This window comes from Brachyistius frenatus, unplaced genomic scaffold (assembly GCF_029030835.1).
Source record: "Brachyistius frenatus isolate BFR_SWC_R1_liver_20210118 unplaced genomic scaffold, ASM2903083v1 Contig_158, whole genome shotgun sequence".
Lineage (NCBI taxonomy): Eukaryota > Metazoa > Chordata > Actinopteri > Embiotocidae > Brachyistius > Brachyistius frenatus.
Genome location: NW_027210757.1, coordinates 528605 through 547779, shown reverse-complemented (window position 1 = coordinate 547779; position 19175 = coordinate 528605). Strand labels below are relative to the sequence as shown.

At 43.3% G+C, this 19175-nt stretch overlaps 1 protein-coding gene across 2 annotated transcripts in view; it reads left to right on the top strand.

Moving 5' to 3' along the window:
• The first annotated feature begins 4586 nt into the window (after window positions 1-4586).
• Window positions 4587-19175, top strand: part of ankrd50 (ankyrin repeat domain 50) — a 38115-nt gene continuing 23526 nt past the window's right edge. For both annotated transcript variants that reach the window (XM_069716500.1, XM_069716499.1), the window contains exons 1-2: window positions 4587-4952; window positions 6567-7816. In XM_069716500.1, the coding sequence (XP_069572601.1) occupies window positions 7308-7816 (509 nt within the window). In that variant the 5' untranslated portion in view covers window positions 4587-4952; window positions 6567-7307. The remainder of the gene's footprint in view (window positions 4953-6566; window positions 7817-19175) is intronic.

Here is a 19175-nt window from a genome sequence, read left to right as displayed (position 1 = left end):
TTTTCTGAATATTCACAAAAAGAGGGAACAATAACGGCAGCTCAAGCTGACCCAGCCTCCCGAGCACTACGACTTGGACCGGTGGGTAGTTAAATTGATACAAAGACCAATAAATTGCTGTAATTATGCGACTTTGGCAGATTGGTGATTGGGGCTGGGAATGGATCTATGCATAAAGCACAGTGTGAAAAGAATGAATAAACAGCAGCATGCCGGTTTGCAGTTTTCCTGCGGGGAGGATTGAGCTCTTAACTTGGCTCCTGCTGACAGTGGGATGGCAGGCAGATTGGACAGCACTATAGTGTTTTCCTGAGCACTCTCTTAAGAGCTGCCACACAATGTGCGCCAATGGGGCAAAACAAAAACCAAACATGTAGTACCTACACTCTGGTAGGTCCAGGGTTCATTCTTAATTATATAAGATCCATTTTTTAATTAAAAGGTAAGAGATTCTAGTGCTGGGGGATTTTGACATCGACAAGACGGAGAGTCTGCAGCCGTGAAAGCAGCCGCTGTGAGGCTGTAGCCAATGGTGCGTTCAGTTTCAAGTTCCCATTTGGAAATTTATTTCTGACCCGGGGGAACCTCATCACCAACCTTAACCTGAAAATCCAAGATTGTGGCGCTACACCTAAATCTATGAATATAAATCTTGAAACTGTGGTGGTATTTATTTATTAATTAATTTAACTCCAGCTTTTAGGACCACATTTATTTATCCCTACCCTCCAAATACTATCCAGAGGAATGCTCCGCCTCCTTGGTCAGGTATAGTGCCAGATCGGGCTGAAATACGTAGTCGAGGTTACGGAACATTCACGTTTGAAAGATACGCCGACTTTTAGTTTGAAACGAGAAACATCAGTCCGTCGTGTGAAAGCTCAATGTTTTGTTGACTCATCCATCCACCCCGACATCCTCCCCGAGTAGCCAGACCTCCTCTTTGCTCCACGTAACACAGCCACTAGAGGACGCTGTCACGACAAAGGGGAAACGATTGCCCGTAAAAAGCTGCTCATGGGGTCACTTTTTATGGGAGGACAATTTCCTTTGGAGGGACTTTGTCAAGTCAATTTTATTTACACGGCACACTTTCAAATACAACAAGAGTTGCCCAAAGGGCTGCACAGCATCAAACAAAAGGCTGGAAACATTTAAGACAATAAAGACTGAGTAATAAAAGAAGAAAGAAATTACAAAAAATAATAAGCAAGAGCATTTCTTTGGTTAATATCTGAGCTTGTATGATTGGAACTAAAAATGAACAACATGGAGACGAAAATTGATTTTTATTTTTTTAAAGGAGGTGGGAAGTTAAATACTGTGTGATTAATCACTTAGCTTATTCAAAAATGTTTTGGAACTATACTATTATTTACCGATGACTGTGAGAGGCCAAATTATCTTAAAATTTATGGTGGGAGCTGCAGTTGTGTACAATATCCTGCAACCGCATGCAGCGTGATTCCAAATAAAGTGGAAGATGTAATGAGCTTCATTTACTTTATGCAGCAAATTATTTCTCCCTGGAAATAGAGACCAGACACGCGTGGTGAACAATAGTGCGCACAAATAAACGCTAAGCTGGCAATAGCTGGAAAAATATAGCTTTTGCACAATAACAAAGGGAGCTTCCTTTTTTTTTTAAATTATTAATTATTACCTTAGAAATAGTGCTGAAACTATAGAACGATTTAACAAATAATGTCATTTATTTATTTACCTTTTTACGTTATATCTCAGTGTATAATTGAATATTGTTGCATTTAACTCCACTGCTTCAGGAAAGCAAACTAATTAAGGCTGTTACCTTTAATCAAGAAAGTCCTTAAAGGTTTAATCAAGGGTGAAAATAATCATTAGTGAGAGCCCTACTCTTAACTGCAGTAAGAGGTAAAATTTCAAGACCCGAGGTGTCCATCTTCCTCCCGTCTTCCTCGTACTTGTTTTAGTGAAGGGCAGGCGGGAGCGGATTTAGTATCGTGTAAGCTTGATCGGTGTTTTTTGGATTACTCCGGAGGGGGAGATCAATATATGGATTTGTTTATCTCCTCTCTGCATCCACACAGGGCGGCCCTCTCTTCCACGTTTCCTGCTCTGCATGGTAACACCAACAGGTTGGGCATCTGACAGAGCAAAGACTGAAACAGCTGGTGAGTGCAGAGCCAGTGTTTTCTCCCCCCACCCCCCTCGCCCCGGATCAGCAGGTTTCCTACGGTGGCAGAGTGTTGTTTTTTTTTTCCGGCGCTGTTATTATCTCGAACGGAAGGGTTGTTTTGCTCTTTGATAAAGCTATCAAACAGATCTCTATATTTTCCCATCATATTCTGTGTGGAGCTCAGCGGTGGGTGTATTTATAGGGGCTGTATCAGAGGTAGGTTTAATACTGTTTTCAGATGTGTAGTTTTTGGCTTTTCTGTGATTTTTTTTTGGTACTTTCTCAGATGTTGTCCACATCTTACAAAACATAAAAATAGAGAAACATTTTTTTTCTTTTTGGTCAAGTTAGAGCCTGATGCTAAAAAAAAAAAAAAAAAAAAAAAAAAAAAATAATTAACATACATTATTCCACATATGTGCATACATACTGTATCCAACCTTCGAACACTTTGATTCATCATTATGCTTCAATTAGATCGAAAAGTTACTGCAGTTCCACAACATTTCCTTCTGCAAACCCACCGTGATGCTTTCAAGTTCTGTCACGGACAAACTTCTGGACTGAGTCTCCAGTTAATCTGCTTCATCAATCAGCTTCGCCACACTTTCTCAGTTTGACAGTTCGCTTGCAGCTACTTTCTTAAGTGAAGGTGTAGTCGTAAGGTTTACGTCTCCAAAACTCTTCAATGCTTTCGCTCTCTGTCTCTGTGTTCTGGTGTTTGTGTCTGTATAAACCAAACCTTGTCTGTCTCTGCAACGTCTCTGAGCGATAATATCCATAAACATGATCTAAATAAGGCTCTTATAGACAAACAGAACTGAAGAGGAACCCGACTTCAGCACAAGACCGAATTACCTTCATGTGAACGGAGGCAAGCTCTACTGCAGATACACCTCACAGTCCCCGAAGCAATTCTTCAGGGAGCGGTAAATAAGTTGTACGATCAGCAGGCTCCACTTAGATCAAAACGCATCAACCTGAAAGCCCCATGTGATTCACTGCTGGAAGGGAGAGAAAAACTTGGGGAAACACTTTTTCGGTGCACGACTTGCACTATTTCATTTCTACAGTGGCTTATGTAACGGATATAAAGTCTTTGGTTGAAACGCACAGCACAACCACAAATCAGAGAAACTGGATTTTTTTTTTTTTTTTTGAATCACAGGTGGTGTCACTGCAACACAACACAGAATTTTTTTTTTTTTATTTTTTTTAAAAAGAAGTATGCCGTGACATGACGTCACAAAGCATCTCTATTATTTTTTTTCCCTCCCCGCTTTTATTTCTAAAATCTCCAAACAATCTGATCTTGTGGAAGGAAACCACCCGGGGAGGGTTTTTATTTCCTATTAAAAACTTTGTTCAATATTTTCTTCAGCGCATCCATAAACACACACATATCAATTTAAAAATAGACGATCTGATATAATCGTAAAAGGTAGTTATAGATGCAGCGGGTGGGGAGGGGGGGGGGGAACCTCTCGACTATAAAAGCTGTAATTCCGCTGAGTGCCAGAAATCGTTGATTGGTTCTGAATCTATTTCCCGACATCGGCGTCTGAACACATTCATCAATTAAACTTGTGCAAATGTTGAAATGCCCTCGAATGAAAATCTCTCTGCAGAATGAAAACGGGGTGGATTTTTTTTCCACATGCCGTTTCATCTTTTGAAGACAGAAACTTTGCCAACACCAGATTGGAGAAGCATGTAGTCAGCTACAAGTATGAACGTGATCGGTCTCAAAGTATCTGAAAAACAAACCTGGAGACCTGAGTTATCTAAGCTGTATCTCAAATCAGCTTTTGGTGTCACACATCCAGGTCAGTATTAAAAATGTAAAGACAGTGGCAGTTATTTCCGTGTTGGTTTTAATTGATTGACTTTACTCAAAAGTCTCCAACTCTGTTTAAATATCTTCTCAAAACTGTTTTCTTTGTGGATTCTTTTGGAAATGTTTTCTTTTTTATATATATATATAATTTATTTTGTCGTCTTGCGTTCGCGGTGCTCATGACCTTTGACCTTTTTCTTATTTGACCTGCCTTGTCTGTTTTTCCTTATAGTAAAATACTTTGCAAGATTTGGAAGAAAAAGTGGTATATAAATAAAGTTTATTACTATATTAGTATTATCATTATTATTTTTACTGCTGAATGGCTTACATTTCTAAAGTCTGAATCTCCCGGTCGTATTTGTCATTATATGACAGTCTTATGATAAAATGATAATAATGTTGTTAAACTTTTAAATACTGGATCACCTGTTCCCTTCTTCGCTGCCGGCGACAAGGAGTTAAATAAATAAAATTAAAAAAAAAAAAAAAAAAAAATTAAAAAAAAACTCCACATCCCAGAAGGCCTTGCGCCGCGGCGTGTGCTCTGCATGCAGTGGGGAGCAGTGTTTGGGAGGCGGAGAGAGTCAGTCGGCTCGCTGTGGAGAGAGAGAGCTTGTGTCGGGCAGCAGGAGGAGCCGACACCGACAGAAAAAGAGACCGCGATTCAAAAGAAAGACGGCGAAGCTGCTGCCCAGATGCACAAAACTGGCTTTTTGAATTTGCGCCGGGAGAAACGGTCGAAAGGGTTATTTTGTTGTTTTTTTTCTGTGAAGCGTTTGGGATTTATTAACGTGCACAAGAGAGAGGGTGTTGACCGCGGACACGGCAACCTACACCACCCCCTCCAACCCCCTCCACTCCACCACCAACCCGTCCACACAAAAAAAAAAAAAAAAAAAATTAGAAAAAAAAACAACAACAACAGCAACAAAAACAAAAGGAATCGGCAAAGAGGTGAGAGGAAACCCCGTCCGTGGCTGCGCGAGGCATTTTAAAGTGGAGTGAAAACAGTGAAACGCTCCACAATTGGTTAAATGGAAGTTGAAGGAAACAGTTGCGGTGGAGCTGCAATAACGCGACAGACAGCCTTTCATCGGAACAATTACATTGTGTTGTTTCTTCTCCTTAAAGCGTGCAGTTTGTGAGCTACTGTGGTCGGTGTGTGTGTGTGTGTGTGTTGTGTTGTGTTGTTTTTTTTTTTAAGCCCCCCCCCCCCCTCCTATAGGTGTACATTGTATCCCATCTGAAATGGGTGAGGTTTGTCTGGTCATACAAAAGAGGCTGGCGCTGCCTTTTCGGTCAAACTGAAGTGAATTCGTGTCGTTTTGATAGATTTGATTGTGTGTGCGTGTGCGTGTGCGTGTGTGCGTGTCGCCTTCCGTCTCTCAGAAACACAACTGAGCCCTCGCATGTTGAACATTTGAGGTCATTTGGGAAAGCTTTGTGTCGGAGGCAGGGGAGCGGAACAGTAAAGGTGGAAATGTATCGTTGCCCGTTTAAAAGCCTTGTTATTTGGTAGCGTTACAAAGTAAGACTGCGTGCGTGCGTGTGTGTGTGTGTGTGTGTGTGTGTGTGTGTGTGTGTGTGTGTGTGTGTTTTCTTGGCTGGGGGGGGGGGGGGTATTTGCATTTGCTCCATAATAGAAGAGCCGTGATGAACGGCTTAATAACAAGGTAGTTAAAGTGTCGTTAGCAGGGGAAAAAAAAAAAAAAAAAAAAAATCGAATCAATAGGAGCTTTAATTTGATGCCTTTTTACCCCCCCCCCCCCCTTTTTTCTTTTTTTTCTGCACTTAAACAACATCCCTGTAATATATTTTTGGGTCACAAAAAAAAAAAACCCTGTTAAACCCATTTATTTTTTAGGTAAAAGACCCCTATAAGTGCAGGGTAAGAGGGGTTTGGACTTGCCCCCCCCCCTCCCTACCTCCCCCTTTTCCTCCTCACAGTTCAGGACGGATGTGGAGTGTTTGGGATTTAAAGCCACATAGGAAGGAAGGAGTGTGTGTGTGTGTGTGTGTGTGTGTGTGTGTGTGTGTGTGTGTGTGTGTGTGTGTGTGTGTGTGTGTGTGTGTGTGAAAGTGGGTGGGGGGGTGGGGAGGAGGAGGGGGGGGTGGATCAGTGGATAGACTAGAGAAAACTGGACGAACCCCTGCCAAGAATTTAGTTGCAGGGCAGGCAGAGAGCAGTGATGTGGGTTGCGGAGGATGAAAGCACCTTTAAAAAAGCAGCTTGCCCACCCTCTCATAGCTGCAGGAGTCACAGTTTACTCCACTTTCGGAGGCTGGGAATGGATCCGTAACAGTAATGTGCACGATGATAACTGGTGTCAAAACAGCTGAAATGCAGATGTGCTTTCAAAGCCAGCGCGTGTTCTGATTTCTGTTCAAAAGTACCCGTATTTTGTGTTTTCCGTGCCGTAATACGGGAAAATCGAGTCTCGGCAAACACCTACTTGAGTAATTAAGAAGCTTAGTTGTGTATTAGCATAGATCATAAAGTTTCAGTTTCAAAGTAGATTTTAGTTGCTATTTTTTTTGTTCATAATTTATGTCTCTTGTCTTTTCCAGGGGAAGGAGCCAGGCTTTTTTTTTTCTTTTTTTTTTTTTTGTATGTTATTGGAGGAATTGACTGTGCGCTGGCAGCCTCCCTCCATGTTAATGTAATGGAAACGCGCTTTGGGTCGGCAGCATCTGAAATGCATCAGCGGAAATACATCAGCAGCTCCCATGGCTAATTGTATCAAGTGGTGGTGGTGGCTGGAGTTCGCCAGTGGATGCACTCAAGAGCCGGGTGCCCTGCCATGCCCAGCAGCGCCATGCTAAGGCGACACGTTCCTAATAACAAGGAGCACTCAGTTCAACCGGTGGGGAAGCTGTGGAAAAAGTTGGTGGAAAATCTATGGTTCGAGCCTCGATTTTGATTTCCTCTTTTTTTTTTTTTTTTTTATTTCATTTTTTTATTTTTTTATTTTGACCTAGATATTCTGTAACGCACGGCTGCCTTTTTTCCTGCCGTTTGCAGAAGCAGCTCTGCTTCTTCCTCTACTTTTCACTCCGGTTGCATTCACGTGTTCGCAAACATCAGCACCGACGGACGGCTGAACTGCACCCTGCTTCTTCTTTTTTTTCTTTCTTTCTTTCTTTTTCTTTTTCCTTTTCCGAGAGGTACATTTCCAGAGCTGACAAAAATGGATGTTCGAGTTTACAGCCGGCCTTTGTTGGAGCTGAAAATGTGAGGGGGAGGGGGGGCAGAATGACGGGACCCCTGTGAAGAGGAGGAATAGCTGGAACCAGCGGCACGAGATCAAAATGGCCCAAACCAGTTTGCTGCAGGGGAAGCGCTTTTACTGCCGGGAGTGGGTCTTCCACAAGATCCAGCATTGCCTCCAGGAGAAAACAAACAACCTCAGCGGAGTGACCAGCACTCCCAGTAAGCAGCCCCCGCCGCCGGCGCCCGGCGGAGGGGCGTCCAACCCCGGCGGCCTCACGGCGGGATCCGCCAAGTCGGGTAGCTCCTGGGGAGTGCTGCTGGTGGGAGGACCGGGAAGCGGGAAAACTGCGCTGTGCACGGAGCTGTTGTGGCCCTCGTCGGCCCAGGGGACCCACCGCGGGCTGCACCAGCAGAGCCTGGCGTTCCACTTCTGCCGGGCGGACGACTCGGACACGCTGTGCGTCGGCGGTTTCATCCGAGGTCTGGTGGCTCAGATTTGCCGCGGCGGGCTGGTGTCGGGATACGAGGAGAAGGTGCGCGACCCGGCCGTGCAGAGCTCTTTGCAGCCCGGGGAGTGCGAGAGGAACCCCACGGAGGCGTTCAAGAGGTGAGGCGGCGCGCACACACACACGCACACGCACACACACACACACACACACACACACACACACACACACACACACACACAGCCGCGCACAAACACGTCAACACGACCGCCTGACGTTGTCGCCGGCTCTAAAGGCGACTGAAATAACAATTATTTGAAAGATTAGCACTCTTTTAGATGGAGAAGAAACAACTTAATTCATGTCGACAGCTCGTCATTCTGTTGTTTTATGAATTATCAGCCCAAAAAAAAGCAAACATTTACTAGTTGGCAGCTCTCTCAATGTGATGATTTGATGCTTTTCTCAGTTTCACATCCTTATCTATTAAATACCATCGAATATTGGACTAATTAATGGTCGGTCAAAACAAGGTCTTTTTCAGTCATTTCTAACATTTTCTAAATCAAATGATTCATTTAAAACAGGTAAATAACTGCTTTTTGCATCCCTACACTGAACCAGCTGGTGTATTATCTCTCTCTACCAACCCGTCAGCTCGGAGACCTCCTTTCAGTTTTTAAAGGACTATTCGTCACCTCTAGGAAATCTAGGAATTTGGCTTGCCTGGAAATGGAAAAATGCAAAACCAGCCCCTCCCCCCATCCCCTCCTCCACCTCCTGACCCTGACGCACCCCTCCCCCATATATATATATATATATATATATTTTTTTTTTTTTTTTTTTGCTGCTCACGCTCATCACATAGCTCCGCCTCGGCAGCCTTTCCACTTATTCGATGTCACGGTTTTGTGACCCCCCGTTGTGGCACGTTGGGTGGGACCCCTCCCCTTGCTTGGCTTCTAGTTTTTAAAGAAAAGGTCAGATATTTTTAAAGTCTCAGGTGGCCGGAGACTCGCGAGGGGGAAGGAGCTTTGAACTGCGACTGACTCACTTGACCCGAGCGACTGCGCCGCAAAAGAAAAAAAAAAAAAAAAACGAAAAGGAAAAAGAAGTTGAAGCGCACGTGTAGAGGCGAGGTACAGTAGAGGCTTGTGGACTTCCAGCGCCCTGCCCGGGCATGTAACTCGATCAAGATGGACTGTTTTTGTAGGCAGAGGCTTTACAAAAAAAAAAAAAAGGTGTGTGTGTGTGTGTGTGTGTGTGTGTGTGTGTGTGTGTGTGTGTGTGTTACTCGCACGACTTTGTCTACACAGTATAGGTCAGACCGTCTATACAACACAGGCAGGAATGCAGCGCTGAACACGCACACTCACGCTTCTGCTGCAGCCATCTGGTGACACTTATTGCACCATCTCAACATCACACATGGAGAGTGGAGGAGGGTTGGGGGTGGGGAGCGGAGCAGGGGGGAATTAGGTCAAACGTTCAGCAAGGTAAATCATTTTTTAAAATGCTCACCAGAGTCAATGGCTCACCCGACGCTGCTGCTTCTTCTTTCTTTTTTGAACACACTCATCCCCGAGGAAGCGAGTCGCTCCTCTTGTCATCTGCTCGTAATCACGCGGCCTCAACCGACGACTCCTGACTTCAGTTTGACCCTCGCAGATACGCCCGGGACATAAACACAGACATGAAAGCCCCGCGGGGACGGACGGACGGACGGATGGACGGACGGACGGACACTTATCTGGCTCTGCTCTGTCACGCCGGACGTCGCACACGGGGAGAAAAAAGAAAGGGAAAAAAAAAGGCCAAATATTCAGTTGCAGTCGAGACCTCGGGGTCCTAATCTGCAAAGACGACAAAAGACACCGAAAGCTTATTATCACCGCCTGCTTTGTTTGTCAGCCAAATAAGCTCTTCTGCGAAACGGCCTTATCGCCTTATCTCAGGTGTGAAGAAAAAAAAAGAAAAAGAAAGGGAAAAGCATCCCAGGCGCTTGTGCACAAATAATCTTAACGGCTCCCCCGCCGTTGGAGATGCTATCTGCTTTCAGATTGTCAGTCGTATCTGGCGGTGTCGTTTTAAAAGAAATAAAAAACACAGAGCGGAGACGTGTAAAACAAACAAAAACAACCACAAAAAAACCCCCAAAAAACTCAAGTGTTATTCCAGCATTATGACCACTAATTTATATCAGGAATATAAACATTCAGAGGGTTGCATACCTTGTTTAACCGATTCAGGCTTACACTCAATAAAAAGTTATACGAGTTTCATTTAGGCTCTTGTTTAACAGTGATTTTTGAGGAGCTTTTGACCACCTCCCTCCTCCTCCAGCTGTGATTTTAAACATTAGCTAGTGAGTGAGTGCAAAGAGGCCCCGCCGAATTCTTTGGCCGAGTCAAAGACAAACAAGTGTGTTTGTTGGTAGTAATCACCAGTCATGTGTTAATAACATCGAAAACCGGTTTCGACACGGGTTTACGTCCGCTCCGTGCAACCTCGCTCGGTTTCCTCTTTTCCCCCAGAACAATCTGCAGCCACGATCAACCAGATTTCTGGACATTTGGAAAGCTTCAATTTTGGATCGATAAATTTCCATCTCAATATAATGTAATTGCAGGGTTTTTTTTTTCTTTTCCCCCTCACATTTTTATTGCGTTTTTACTACTTCAGTTCTGTGTTTTTTTTTTCACTGTAAATGAAAACAGCTGTGCCATGAGTTGTAAAGTATAACTTAGTTAAGTCAAAAAAAAAAAAGTGCTCATTAAATCGCGCAAATGGCTTTAAACTGTTTGGTAGTTACATTTTTAACTATTATAGGTTCTCTACCCGTTATTCTCGGGAGGATTGGATCTGGTTGTTCAATACAAAGACTCCACTATTTATTCACTTTGTTACATAAAGACTGTCTGGCAACAGAAAATCCATAGCGCGCTATTTTATCTCCGTATTGCTGAAAGTCCAAGTGCAAGTCTCCGGTGGTCGAGCGCCGGCCTCGTCGCCTCCATTGGCACCATTCAATATCTGAATGTCAAATAACCATAAAAAAACAACAACAACAACAACAACAACACTCGTGGATTGGAAGAATCTCAGCTGACTGAGAGGTCTCCAACAGATGATTTGACGAGTTGACTTTCAGGGGGGCAGCCCGTAATAACAAGGCATAATATGACACTGTAGTGTAAGCTGATTAATACACTTTTTTTTTTTTTATATCTGCAGTTTAAAGTATCCGGTTCCTATAGCTGTCAGATAAACAGTACAATATTTCCCTCTGAGATCTCCGGGGCTGTCGTCAAATGAGCAAAAAAAAATGTAAATACCCGAGTGAATAAACAGGATTACAGCACAAACCTGAAAAGACTTTTACTTGTGTTTACTTGTAATAGTCATAGTTGAATTAGTAAGAAGCAAAATACAGCAACGATACATGAAATTAGCTTCAGTATCTGAAGCTTGTACAAACTGACGAGCTAATCGATCAACCTTTATCTTTCCTCTTGTAACGTAGCGTTGAAGAAACTTCTGTTGGCCGAGTGAACAGATCCAAGCCAGTTATATACGAGTTATACTGGCAACGGCTCTGTAAAGAAACAGTTCACTCGAGTCGAGCTTCTCAAATTTGAACTATTTGACTGTTTTATTCTATTTTATACACCACTTGTCTTTTGTGCGAGTTATTTTTTTTGTTACTTGTTATTTCTCCAACATTTTAATCTTACACAGAGACAAATTCCTTCTCGGTGAAAATGTACTTGGCGATAAATCTGTTTTCTAGTTCTTCATAATAAATGCATTACATGATAACCCCTCCGCCCCCCACGCTCCTCCAGTCTTTAAAGCCTTTCTTTCTTCTTTTTTTTTAATTCATGTTCTACAAGAAGTAACGTGACGCATTAGCAGGACAAATGCCTGCCGGCAAAGGTCACGAGCCGCAGCTCTTCAGATAAAAGGCAGTTTCACCTTTCAGTTTGCTTTTCTTCTGCTTGCAGTACGCCAAGTATTTCGCTGCCGTCTCGTTCAGACGATAAACTCGATACTTCTGGTCCATCCACATGCTCGGACCGGTCAAATTCATCGCAATCGGCGCTATCTGAAGGCTTCGACTCTCGTTGTCTGATTGTACCGTCCAAGGATATCACTTCCAGACAAAGCCGAAGCGCATTCCTCCCGTCTTCATCGTGTCTGCATCAGTCTTCGTCTTCGTCGCTATCCAAGGCCGCTTGCCTTTGTTTTGACTGCAGTCCTCCATTTTCCAATCGGTTTGGGATTTTTTTTTTTTTTAACAACCCAGTCAGCGTCCTGTCATCCAACGTGCCTCACTTTTCTCCCTTCAGGTCAAAAGAGCCGGCTTTTGAATAGGTGGAATTAACCCAGTCATGTGGGTCAAACTACAGGCAACGGGGTTGTTGTTTTTTTGCTGATGAGACAAAGCTGCCTTTTAGTGTAGGTGTGACTGTATGTGGTTCTGTTGTCGGGGCTGTTTTCCACCGAGCGAGTTTGAATTGCAGCTGGATGAGTTTCTACCTCTTTGTAAAGGCCACAGACATCAGAAAGGAGGAAATAACCACGGCTTGAATTTGTTCTTGGCCACGTTTTTTTTGTTCCCTGATTGTATCTGTGGAACAAACCGATGCTGCACTTTGGAGATCTTTTTTTTTTGGTAAAAGATGGCTAAAAATGTTAATTTCCTGGAAGCGACACCGAAATGTTCCTCGTAAAGCTTTCCTTGTCGCTTTGTTACACAAAACTGTCGATGAGTCAGAAAATTTGGCCCATTAATCAAAAAAAGAAGCACGATTAGCGCGTATGTGGTTGCTTCCACTGAATATGAATATTGTTGGACTTTTTGAAGACAGCCTTGGCATTACAGGCTCACAGCAGACGTTTCTTTTACAACATCGTGACAAGCAAAGTCCAGTTATTAGCTCTGGGAGATGTCGGAGACAATGAAGTACAAAGTGAGAGCCATAAATAAATAAATAAGGTGTTTGCAAAGCTGACTTAACGTCCTGCGAGATAAAACCCCCAAATTATGTAAATTTAGTGACAGTGTCAGCGTCTCCTTTTTTTTTTTTTTTTTTTTGAAATCTCATTTTGAGCTCCGGAGTTCAAATTGGTAGACGTAAGTAAAAACCAACGAAGACATTTTTCATTAAGTTCGTGCGGCAGCTTTGTTTTTTTCTGTGTTGACTTTTTGACTGTTGCACGTTGGGCGGCCCCTCTTATTGGGGGTTAAGGGACGATAAATGAAAGCAGCTCGATGGCTTTCATGTGGTGCGCGGCTGTGGAAAACTTGCTGGAGATTAGGGCCACATTTTAGAAACCCCCCACCACCACCACCACAAAAAAAAAAAAAAAAAAAAAAAAAAAGAGCTCTCACTGTGACGCATCAACTCCATTTGAGCAGATGAGGAGAAACAGCAGCACTGGTGCGGCTGCAACGATGACTCAGCAATCTGATGCCAGCGTCTGTCTCCGCACCACCGGCGGTGTGTGTGTGTGTTTGTGTGTGTGTGTGTGTGTGTGTGTGTGTTTTCTGTGAGGGTTTGTTTGTGTGGATGTGGATGTGTCTGCCTACGTGCTTGTGCGGGCATACATAACTCATTCATGTAATTGTTATCCCACTCAATAAATAAACTCAGAAGCTCATAGTGAGCACTGCTGCAAATTCATACTGAAGGCAGAGGAGGGCTCGAACCGGATTTTCAAACTTTCTGAATATTCATTCAGTCTACAGACTAACAGAAATTTGTGAGGACTGTCCATCGTGCGTTTGTAGAAACGAAGGCTAATCCCAACCGTTTGAAAAGACGACGAGGGAATGTTTACCAGTTTTTGCTTGGCATATTAAAGGTTAACACTGAAAATGTAAATCAAATTGGATTTAAACGTTTTCAAATTGTAACTCAGTCTCTATGACTGAACAAGTAGAATCAGAAAAGTCTGAAAAAGCATTCTGTAATCATATAACGTTTAAAAATCAATTACTGACCGACTCGGCTTCATCAGGCTTGTGTTGGTGTTTGGATCGCCTTTGATTTATGGTAGCCTGGCAACATGAGCAAACACCCTCACAGCTGTCATCACATTTTCATTCAAATACTATAAAACCTATTTAAACGCTTGATTGCATCACATAAATATGCCGTCAAGCTTTTCCACGATGAGACCTCCGAACTTCAAACCGGGGATGAGTTTCATGATTTTTCGAGTATTTGAAGATTCCTCAAAACGTAAAAGTTTATCTCATAAACCATCGTACTGCGTTACTTCTCTTGTTTTGTTTTTTTACTGGCGCATGGTAGTGATGTGTTACTACTGCCAGAAGGTGGCGGTAATATACCGACAAGCTGTTTGCCAAACGCCATTAAGCTACAAACTACCAGGCTCCGGTCAAAACGTGAGATTTGATGCTACGATACAAACAAAGACGACTTCACCCGTCAGAAAGTGACAAAGAGTTGCAGAGAAAACTGTGCCAGGTGAAGCTTGTACGTCATAATTCTACCACAACGCACAGCGATCGCAGAACAAACATCAGCCCTCGTCTCAAAGACGACAGCTAAAGACACGCTTCCCAACAGACCTGTCAAAGGCAGAAGGTTTTCCAAGCTTGACGGCATTTGAAGGAGTCGCTCTCTTTCTGTGTGGGCAGGTGTTTGAATCAAATTCAAACTAGTTCCCAGTAAATATTTTAGGACCTGATATTCCCACCCCCACTTAAAAGCTGTGAGAAACCCAAGGACAGCAATGGGAGAAATGGGAAATAAATGGAACTTGCTTTGGTTCCATCTAGAACCGTAATGCTCATTGCAAAAATATAAAAAATGTCTTCAGTGCTTTTAATCCAATTTTTGATTGCATTGAAGATTGTTTTCAGATAAATCGGCTAAAAGCTTCAGCGGCCGGCACGTTCTTCTCTTTTTGTGCCAGCGAGCTCCCCCGCTGCTGACCCCTTTTTGTCACCGCAAATCTGTCCAAATGAGGTAAAGCTGTGCACAAAATCCCGTCTTGGCCGGCGCCGGACAGCTCAAAGGTTTTACCTGTTGGTGTCGAAATCACTTCCCGAGACGCGTGTGCCGAGCCCGACGCTCGCCTATACACGGGAGCGTGAGGATAGCAGGGCCGGAGCAAGAGCGCTGGATGGGGACACGGGGGGATGAAATTTCAGATTCCTTTGACAGTATTGGATAGCTGGCCAGGAATGCACACCTCGTCTGGGTTGGAAAGAGCTTCGGGGACTTGGACTAGTTCTGGTATGAGGAGGTATGTTGTGCTGGCCAGAAGAGAAGTGCGCAGTGTGTTTACACGTTTGGCAAATCATTAATAGGCAGCATGAGAGGGGAAAACAAGTATGATGTTGAATGAGGTGAGCGTATTTTTTATTACTCTTAATACGAATTTGGTCGATTTTTTAAAAAAAATTTTTTAAATTGTTGGAGTGATCTAAAAAAGAAGATGGTTCTATTTTGACTGACAGCGCTCGCAGATTCAACCCCCTGCTTTCAGTCTCTACAAAACAATGCGATCACTGTGATCACTCTGCCCAGTCCCATGGTAGTCCTTTGAAAGTGTCATAAGACTCGAAGATATTATCTTAAGTTTTCCACTTTGATTATAGGGGAACCTTTAGGGCTTTTTTTTTTTTTTTTTTTTTTTTTAAAGAAATCATTGTTTTATTGTTTATGTAAGCTCCACCTCACGGCTCCTCATCCCCCCCTCCGACCAAGCAATCTCCAGGACATTGTTTCCTCAGACGGCCGCAGGCATCCGTCTGCTTAGAGATCCAGCACAGCATCGATTGTGCAAATCCATTAAGCCGAGATCAAATTCTCGCAATTTCCAGCATGTTTAAAGAACGTCAGAAACGAGCACCTTTGAAATACTGACAAGACCAATTGGAACGTTTTTGGGGTTATTTTTGCTGATGTTTTATGTCGTTGCGTGACGTCCTCTGCCTTTGACCGAATATGGACAAAAGGTGGGACATGAAGGAGGGGACATCATCCTGACTTTGTTTTTGCACCTATACCAACGTGCTACATTTTGGATGTCTTACTTTAAAGGGATGTAACTGTAGTAATGAATTGATCTCTCGATTACAAAAAGAAGACGTCGCATGGGATAAATATTTACTATCGCAAATGAGTCCGTAATAAGATTAGGAAATACATTTTTATAGAAAAAGGAAAGGCTTTGAAATGAACCAATTTCTGGGATGTGACCCGGCACTCTGATGTTTGTTAAAGGTTGGAGTTAAAATTCAGACACAAAATCAGCTCACAATCGGAACTAAAATTTAAAAACTGCTGAAAAGGAGCTCTTTAAAAAGATCCTATTTCTCTCTCATGATTTTCTTTTGTTGAGTATAAATGTTTATCGCACTTTATATATATATTTTTTTACCTGATACAGAAAGAAACACAACAAAAAATATGAGGGCGCCTGATAAAGAACCAGCAAATCACCTTTGGCTAACAGGAAGCGAAGCCTCTTATTTTTAGCCTCATAAATCTGACACTGGAAATAGAAACAATCATATTCAGTCTCTTATCCTCTCGTACTTATACGACATTTAAAAAAACATATATTTTTCCGTGTATTTTCGCCGGCTCACTCTCGCTGGGTTTCATTTACTTTACTGCACGATTTTGTGTTGCTCTGCATCACGTGGTGTAACTTAGTATTTGTTTCGATATACCTAATGGACATGAGATTGCATCGAGGTACGAATGCCATTTTTAATATGATTAATCGTGCGGCCCTACCGTGTAGCAAACAACTTAATGAAATATGCAGAGTAGCGTCCTGTCAGGGGAGACGTTAACAAACTCCGCATGTAATCAAGAAAATGTCGACATGTTTTTTTAATCTCATTTGCGTCTGGACACGATATATTTGTTTGAGCTTAATAAGGATTTTTTTTTAATTTTTTTTATATATATATTAAACGCTGCCCAATTCTCTACTCAGTCATTCTGAACAAAAATTATAATAATGGCCATTTCACTATTTTTGAAAAGTAACTCATTTACTGCTGCGACCTTGACATCCACGGAGGATTATCTGTGTAATGAAAGGCTCTCGGCACAAATGAATGTAAATATGTGGGTCCGCAGCTTACATAACTGCACTCGGGCTCCTGTGTAACCACTCTGCATCAAACCTTTGATTTGTAAAAAGCTTTTTAAAAAAAAAAAAAGAAAAGGGAAAAACAAGCTTTCTTCAACATATTTTGCACACACAAAAAAAAAACACACACACACACCCAAAACACTAATGAAGCCTTTGAATTGGGGGTTTACGTCCAATCAGACGGAAGTGGAGTGAAATGATAACAGGCCGAGGAGGAAAGGGCAGCATATGGCCGACGTAACGAGGAGAATACAGTTAAAGTGCGCGAGCTGGGCTGTGCGGAGCACCGGTCGCTCTTCTCATTGTTCTCATCAGCGTGATTACTCCGAACGGGATGATTTGCAGCAACGCTGTGCATAATGTAAGAGTCGCATAGGAAAAGTGGGGAGGAAACGCTCTGTAGGATAAGTTGTCTCTTTCGGTTTGGATGAGCCAGGCGCATGAGTCAGCTGTTCGGCTCCGTGGCACTAAGCTCTTCTTGACTTTGCAAAGACGCCGAGCACGCTTCCTCCAAATTGACTCGAAAGCTAAATGAAGAGATGGGAGTTCTTCTAATAAAACAAAACCAAAAAAAAGCCTCTGTCGCTGATTACGGAAGAACGCTTTGTCGCTACCGCTCCGTGCTGCGATCTATCTGAAGCACCTGCTTACCATTCTTGTATTAATAGAGCGGAGTAGTCGAGGCCAGACGTGGATTTTATGATTCACCGTTTGTGAGCTTTTCCCCGTGTCCTGGTCCTGGTCAGTGTTTATGTGTGCGAGTGCATGGCTGCTGTGTTTGGGTATGTGGCATGGATTTCAGGGCTCCGCGCCCGCTCCATAAAAATGAGCTGTGTAAATTTGTAAGGCGCTGGCTCGCTGCCCGGCGCTGCTGCGCCGTCGGTGCCGCCGCCGCCACCCCCCCCCCCTCCACCCGCCTCCCCGACATCTTCACTGAACGTCGCACACCGAAAGCTCCACTTTGCGCGTTGCGGTGGGAGCGACGGTCGCGAACACGACCTGACAGATGGTGAGCGCATTAGATGCATTTCACCCCCTCCCCACTTACTCGTCTTTTAGTTTTTTTTTTTTTTTTCCGTGTCTTAAATAGCAACTGGCATCAAGTCGAGCATATGTTGAGGACTGGAGCGAAAAACAAAATTAATTGGTACAAAAGTCCAAGACCACCATGTCTGCCCCGAATTCCTGTGTTTGGCCCAGGTATGCTGCAGGTTGGTCTAAACTAAATCGGCTTTTCCCCGAGCTTATTTTCTCTCCATCTCCCGTATCCCGCTGAGTTTTCTTTTGTCTGCAGTCCTCGTCTTTTGACTCTTTGACAGCCCGAAAAGTAGCTGAATTGTGAGAGAAGAAAGGCTCTTTGTTTTGCCCACTTGCTGTCACTGTGGATTTGATTGTCTCAGTAGGCAACATGGCCTCACACACACTCACACACGCACACACTCACACGCATGCACACACGCACACACTCGCACACAGTCACCCCTGTGGACGGACATTCCTGTTGGCGGAGCTCCCAGATGGCGCTGCGGCCGTAAGAAGGAGTGATTGACTGGGTTTGTGAAGAGGTTGAGGCCACATCACCGGTGGAGAGCGAAGGTTAGAAGACCTTTGCGCTGCTTTTCTTTTCCCGCTGAGAGTTCGGACTGTTTGGAGAAACTTTTTCGATGCAGGATTGTAGAAGCCTCGCCAAAAAAAAAAAAAAAAAAAAAAGGTTTAACTATCCGATAAATGACGAAATAATAAACAAGTCAGCCGACGACAACAAACATTTTAATTCTAGCTTCTAAACTGTGATTGTTTGCTGGTTTTCTTATTTTATTATCAGGGTTTGAGGCTGTTTGTCGACAAAACGAATAATTTGGAGACTTTTCCTCGGGCGATGTCATTTGTGGATAATTTTCTTGCTATTCTCAGACGATTCTACATAACAGCGATAATAAATTAATGGAAATAAAGACCACAAGGTAAATCGTTACCAATGCTAATTTCCAGAATAATTTAAAAGTCGTGCACTTGCTGAAACGAATGCGTGCCAGACAGTTTGACAAAGTTTCCAATCCGGTGTGGTTTTCCTTTTGTGTGTAATTTTTGCCGCATGATTTTGCTAACGTAAATGTTGGCAACGTGGTGAATAGCACAAGACGGCGCCGGTTCGTATGGACTCTTCTCACGTTTAAATACCACCCACGTTTGAACGTAGCATGTACTCCAAATCATACGTACCATGAAATGTTATCAGTCGCATTCCCAGTAAACGAAGGGGGAAGTCCTCCTTCAGTATTTTAGTCTAAAGAGTCAAAGTCTAAAGAGACCTTCACCTAAGCCACTTGTCCTTCCAATGTGCTTAAGGATAATTAACTCGGGGTAAAA